Below are 7,299 nucleotides of genomic sequence, written 5' to 3' on the forward strand. Positions count from 1 at the left end.
TCATCTCACAGAGTGAGTTTTCAAAGTTGGGAAACCGCGTAGTAAGACGATAATACACGTCAAGACTGCGTGATCCAAGAAAATATCGAGAGAGCAACCTCCACTATAAGAAAACTTCCAGTTTGGAACCAATAAGTGCAAGAAACGTGAGTGGAATCGGAAAGAAGGACACTTCTCGCCACGGAAGATAAACTCATCCAAACAATACAGAAAATGAAAAAAACTTCACTCCACTTATTGACTGCCCACAATGACTCGGCTTGACAGTAAACGCTGGCGAAGTGTCGAGCCAAAAAAAAGACTTTTGTTTCTCTCCATCTTCAGTTCTCTCGTTACAGTTTTCTGCGCGTGAAATGCTGACTTGTGGGTCTTTTAATGATGGTCCTTGAATTGTGGTACTTTAATGAGTTATTAACACGGTTTCATTAGATGAGGGTCTGCTGATAGGGGCATCAAGACGCAAACGCCGGAAACGGGCGTTTTTTGAAGAAGAAGAAATCAAAATCGTATACATCAAGGTGTCAGAAACATTAAAAGCGTACCTGGCAACTGACAATCGGGTTGAGGAGGAGGAGGAGGACGGTGGGGGGGAGTGAATTAAAATCCATAATTTAGCTAAGGACGAACTGTAGTTAATCAAACGCTGATTGCAGCGAAGACAAGACGCCGGAATTGGAATGACGAAGTGGCGTTGGAAGTAATCAGAATGTAAAAGAGTGGATTGAAGAAAAAATAAATAAATAAAAAGCTAACGCTCTACAATTCCAATTAAGATGGCGTACACGGTTGTCGCCGGGCAGCTCTTTATTAAGTCCATTACGAGAGGAATGCAAATGGCGGAGCAAAAATGAGATTGCTGCACGAGGGACTGCCGACATTATAACGAAGATGGATGAATGCTACAAATGAATATTTTATCATTCTCGCGACTTGTGCACACGACAATAAAATTGGATTAGGAGGTAATCTACGGGATAAACGAGAACATCGGTGGAGTTGATTGCGTACGAAAAAGGCTGACGGAACAGCGAAGAAAAAAAAAAAACATCCCCGTACTGACGGCGCAAAGACCGAACGAATCGCTTTTTTGAAACGCACGTGCAGAAAGTACCTCCCTTTGTAGGAGATTAATAGGCGATGGTCGAGTAAAGCGCAGACTTGCACGAGGATGAAAAAGGTATTAAAGAAACGGGCGAGATCTCAATTATTTTAGGGATGAAAAATCCGATTGTCGAGGAAGAAGAAGAAACCATAGAACCAACCCGAGCCACGATGCGTTTATATCTTGAAATTCATACTCATTCCTCCTGAGGTAGACCAAGTCTCCAATGAAGAGCACTTTAAGAATTCCTCCAGGGCAATTGGAACCCATTTAGAATGGAGTATTTCATTTCTGTGATGTGCTTCGAAGTGGCGTGGCCCAGGTAGTCACCGAAGACCATTGTGGGTGCAAAGACGCAGATATTTAAGGAGTTTATGCAGAAAAGTTTTTAATGGACTCGATATGGTTTATAGCTTTACCATCGATGAATGATATACGCACTGCCCAAAAAATTAGGAACCTTTATTCAGTATCGAATGGGGCAGCTTTGTTTCGATTAAAAGCAAGACTTTGGCTCGGCATGGATTCTGTAAGCTGTTTTAGTGGGTTTTGGGTCTAATTGTAACCACTCTTCCAGAAAAATACCACCCAGCTGAAAGAAAGTTGAAGCAAGAAGACTCCGTTGCCGAATAGCTCTCTCCAGCATATCCACACATTGTCGATAGGAGTGAAATAAGATGAATGGGGGAGAAAGATTGTGGAAATCCGTGTGGTGTTCTCTGAACCATTCTTGTACGATGCTCTGTTGCATTGTCATCCATAAAGTGGCCATCAACTTCGGCATCAGTAGATCTGAGATACAAAATGGAAGCACTCCCTGGATGACATTCGACCATCCACCGGTATCAACGGATTTAAGTTCGTGCCAACAAAACAAAGCACGATACACCTCCACATGCTTTTGAAATGTAGAAGAACCACTTGCTTTCCAGTCATTAAAAACCTTTAAGATGGATGCTTTTTAGAAACCAACTGTGTGTTTCGTTCCTTGAATCGTAACTCTCTCTAAACGTGCACCCACAATTAGACCTTTTTCAAAGTCTGATAGATTAATACAAGGATTTGTATCTTTTTGGCCAGTGTGTGTGTGTCACATTAAACTTACATGCGCATGCAGAGAATCGGCTTGGCACATACATGCCCTTATATTAGTCCCTCTTTGTCAGCGCCGTTCAGCGATTTTTCCCTCACAGAGAGCCCATTTATCTCTAGTTGGGATGATTCCCCCCTCCCTCCGTCCCCAAAAGGATATTTCTCTTTGTAAGCGGCGACAAAGTCAGTGGGGAGGACCACCCAGTGAGAACAACATTTCCGTGATAACCCCCCCAAACCACCGATATTTGCTGTTGAAACGCAATCCGCTAGACCAGTTTCCTTCGACACTACCGTCAGTAGGGGTGGGTCCTTCCGGCTGTCTCAGGAACTGTCAATTATTCGATGAAAAACGACATTTCTTTTCACGAATTCAACTGCAAACACGCGATTTGTGGCTGTACCTGCGAGCTTTGTCCACAGGAAGTGACGCAATCCTCAGACGAGTGGGGAGACATTTTGAGAACGAAAATTAGCAAATTCTGGACGGCGTTTCCCCATCAAACGACAGGAGGCTATTTAAAACACCCCCCGAAGCAGTTGTCAGGCGTTAATCGGACAGTTAAAGGTCGCTGTCGGATACGAAGAGCAGCGAAAACGCTTATCAGATCGTAGAAGGAAACGGCACATATTTGCTGACAGCCCTCACTCAACTGGCGCATTAAAAGGGCACCCCCGTGGCTCGCAGGATGTTTTAACGTGTAGTAGATAAGCTCGCGATTTGCACTTTTACCCTTCCGCAATAACTGCTCTTCCCCCGAATGCGACACTCGAAGGTACGAAGCGGGCAGGGCCGTGTTTATTTACTCCGATATGCGAGCGACAGAAGATCTGGAGAGCGCGTGGCACGGCAACAATGTGTTGACACGATCACGGCGTTATCTCGACGATACCCCATCTGATCCTTCCACGGCCACTCTCGCAATTCTTCGTGTCACTGAACTCGCCATTGTGGGCCCCCGTTTAAAGCAGAGTCGGACGTTCGATGATGGACGCCGCGCAATGACCACAACGCCATCCCTGCATAATGAAGAGGCACTCTACAAACACACCCTTTCGGCCTTCGTATCCCGAAAGGTTCGTTTGCTCTTAAGATGTGCGTTGTCACAGGATGGGAAGCTCACGGGCCAACGGGTCATCCGTCCTTGCACTCTTTTGGATCAGAACTACCGCTTCTCCCACCCCCTTTCCCCGAATTGTAGATTAAAGGAGGCAGGGGCGGGCCATCCCGAGGGCGCCAGGGGTGCACTGCACCCGTGCGACAACATTAAATGGGCGCCTGAAAACCTGAAATGTACATACACATATGAAGAACGAAATATTGTTGAGAGGGAAAATTGCGATTGGCACCTGGGCGCTACATTCCCTAGGAACTCCCCTGGAGGGAAGCGAAAGAAACACTGCCCACTAAAAAGTACTCACATAAGGGGGTGGCATAATTAATACAAAATACTCAAACCCCCACACTTTTTAGTGTCCCGAGTTCGGCCCTACTGGACTGTACTACTTTGGTTATACCACTGCAGATAGTAATAGATACAATCTTATTGTGCACCGTTTAGCAAACTAGTGTGTTCATAGGCTGGTTTTATGCTGCACGAGATGAAACATAATTCATGACAGCTTCTCCCTTCGCCTGAGATCAGCTAATTACAGTCCCCACTACGTTCTTGATCCTGGATCCTTAATCCCCGCAATCTCTGATGGGGCTCGAACCCCAGACACCTCTTCAAACAAGTGAGAAATGGCGACTGGTGTTTATATACATCCATAATTTCAGGGACGAGTAACAGAATTCGTTGGGGGAATTCGTTTTAAATTTAAAAAGTGGGACTGCAGAATACACTGGCAGAAATTTGCATTCATCCAAAGAGTAATCCGCCCATTAGTTCCATTTTCAAGGAATGGTTTGGACAAATCATTAGAGGAAATACGCAAATATATATATATATATATATATATATATATTTTTTTTTTTTTTTTTTTTTGCCTGGTGCTGTAGAAGCCTTGAACCATAAATTAGCAGAATGCGAAATAAATTTCGCAATATTTAATAAATTTATTCATTACTTTAATAGTGAATCATGTGACTATCTGGAACAATTTTTAGGCATGTTAGCATATATGCAAAGCGCATATTGACTTCATTATGTCCGTCCGTCTGTACGCATGTAACAACTCCCAGCGGACCAATTTGGTTCATATTAATATAAATTTGGAACAAGAACTCTGATTCATTTCAAGATTTCAATGCTTCCTTAGAATATTTTAGGAATCTCTGTAACAAATTTGCACGTCGATCGGTTCGCTTATTTTGCATTAAACCCCGAAGTATTTTTTGGGCATCTACAACAACGAAAGATTCAGAGTTAGACTCTCCCCACCCCTTGTATAGCAATTCAGCCGATCGTTTCAAAGCCAACAGAAGGTAATTCTTCAAAGAGGGCGCCACTTGTAGTATTTTAAGCCGCAGAAAAAGAATGGCAGAGAGAACGAACAGTCCCATACACGAAATAACTACCTTCGTAGACAAGCTCCTTATTATAACTCCTTAGGCGCGGTGGCTACCTCCGAATGTCTTCCTCGTGGAGAGAACGCGGTCTCGCGCAAGACATTCCGCCCCGAAACTTCTTTTTATTCCTCCCTCCGAAGAGAGGCAATAAAGTTTTGAAACCAGTCGTGAAGGGAGAAGTGAGATTTCCTTTTATAGGTAATCAACGGCCGTAGGACTGCGGCAAGAGGAGGCTACTTAGACGTGTGTTTTGCTCAACCCCCCCCCCCCCTCTACCACCACCACCTTTCCAGAAGTGACGGCAGCCATGGAAACAAATGCGTTGTTGCTACAGACCCGAATTATCGTCACGCGTATCTTCAACTGCTCGCTATTATAGGTTGAAGGAACTTTATCAACGCGCCTCCTGGTGGGATCATAGCGAGGAACATTGGCGAAAACCAAACGACTAATGTGCCCTCTCACACGCCCCACCGCGAAGTATTTTCATTCCAATAAACAAGACGGTTTTTGTTTTCATTAACGTTACGTTATTGTCCGCGGGCATAATTGAGCGTTTAATATTTCGTAACGCTCATGACTCATTCTTAATTATGGCGTCTGCAAATTAGCGCTGTTGATATTTTTCTATTCTAATAACGACACTAATAAAAGAAATTAGTTTAATACGAGTATTAACCTCTCATTGAAGCTTATTAAAAAGCTGCACGTGCTCCAGACACTAGGGGTGGGGTGAGGAGGAAGATAAAACGCTCATAAGGATAAGTAACGCTATTTCAAATATACATTTACCAATTATCTAATTATTTATTTATATTTAAAATAAACTGTTTTTCAAGATGGCATAGCGTAGACAAACAATACAGGTGTTGGTAATGAAATAGATTTCTTAATAATATTTCTTAACGCTCATGACTCACTCTTAATTATGGCGTCTGCAAATTAGCGCAGTTCACAACGCTGTTAATATTTTTCTATTCTAATATGAGTATTAGAATAGAAAAATTCGAACTTATTAAAAAGCTGCAGGTGCTCCAGACACAAGGGGAGGGGGGAGGAAGAAAAAGACGCTCATACGTAACGCTATTTCGAATGTATTTACGCTATTTCTAATATTCACAAAATAATTCAAAATGGCGTAATATAGACAAACAATACAGGTATTGGTAACGAAATGGAACACGCGCGTGCATTAAACGACGTTAAGAATGCAAATGACAACGTAATAATCAATCAGCGTTAAAATAACCAATGATATTCGTGGATTAAAATGCAAACAGCGCGCAGTTTAGCGCGATAATTGACAAAACAACAATGGGAGAGAGTGCAGCGCGTAATACTCGCATGACATTAGCGCGTTTTCATCGTAGCCATTACCTGGAATGATTAATGCGCATTAAACATTTAATCTTAGATTACACTTCCTACTTCATTACCGGCCATCATTAAAGATCGACCAACACGGCCATAACGAATTTAAAAAAAAAAAAAAAAAAAAGGCGCCCGATTCTTTGGCAAGGCACTTACAGCGAGTTATTAGTAAGAAATGTGCTCCAACGGTGGAGGCCCTTTCACCAGAACGATAAGTCGATAAGGTGTGCCGGCTCAGTGTGTTCCGACGAACATTACGATAAGCTGTACGATAGCGGATCGTAGTGTTTGCCGGGACTCGTTAATCGGGCGACACCCCACCCATTCTAATATTGCGCGGAGTGCGAAGCAACACTAATGGACCGCCTAATGACCCGTACAAAAGACAATACTTACCACAGGCGTTGAGGCCGACAGAAGCCAGCAGGACGACGGCGAAGAACACCCCTTTGCCGCAAGGTGCACCACGGCGCGCCGGGTTTCGCATCACCAGTTTATTCCTCCACCATCCGCTCACCAGAGCGGCACAGGTACGGGCACAACGCGAGGTCCAAGAGGACATTGCTGGAGTCCGACACCTGGAGCGGTCCGTAGCTTTAAACAACACACAATCCCGGTGCTCGATAGGCGGCGCTAGTTGGTGGACGAATTCGTGGAGAAAAAAAAAGAAAAAAATCCGACGGGGGGATGAAAATCCGTTTCCTGCCAGGTGTGTCCGCGCTAATGGAGACGAACACTCGCTTGACCTGCCGAACGTTTGCGCCAAACACGATATTTGCGACGCTGCATGGACGCTGGGGTTTCGGCACGTTAGGCCTAGCACGTCATGGCTCTCGGAAATGCACCAGCGGCACTGCTACGGGAAGACGAGGCGATTTTGCACAACCCCCACGTAGGCGCTGCTGTTGTTTCTGGATCAGTACTCCTCTGCTGCCAGTGTTCGGGTGCCGCTCATGCTCGCGAACAAGCGCTGTCGCTTTGGCCCAAATGAACGCAGCACTGCGACTGCCACTAATTCCGGTCGTAGAGTGGCGGACGGCGTACAGGAGCGCAGGCTGCAGCGAAGAGGGGGGGGAGGGGAGAGGAAACTGCAGCTGAGGTGAATCACGTGAACAGAAATAGCTGGTGGGAGCCGATTGTTGACTGGTAGCGCCCTCACGCGGCAGCTACCACTGAATGCGGCACTGCGATCGAACGCGCGGAATAGCGAGGCCTTCCGCGT

General features: G+C 45.0%; 1 protein-coding gene across 1 annotated transcript in view; it reads right to left on the reverse strand.

Annotated features, from left to right (window-relative positions):
* The window catches only part of LOC150077554 (uncharacterized), a 212,667-nt gene extending 205,936 nt beyond the window's left edge, over nt 1-6,731 (reverse strand). Inside the window, exon 1 of the mRNA XM_090386424.1 lies at nt 6,474-6,731. Coding sequence (XP_090242550.1) covers nt 6,474-6,639 — 166 coding nt within the window. The 5' untranslated portion in view covers nt 6,640-6,731. The remainder of the gene's footprint in view (nt 1-6,473) is intronic.
* Nucleotides 6,732-7,299: the final 568 nt, after the last annotated feature.

This window comes from Mastigoproctus giganteus, chromosome 12, assembly GCF_048544385.1.
Source record: "Mastigoproctus giganteus isolate SK-2022 chromosome 12, ASM4854438v1, whole genome shotgun sequence".
NCBI classification, from domain to species: Eukaryota; Metazoa; Arthropoda; class Arachnida; order Uropygi; family Thelyphonidae; genus Mastigoproctus; species Mastigoproctus giganteus.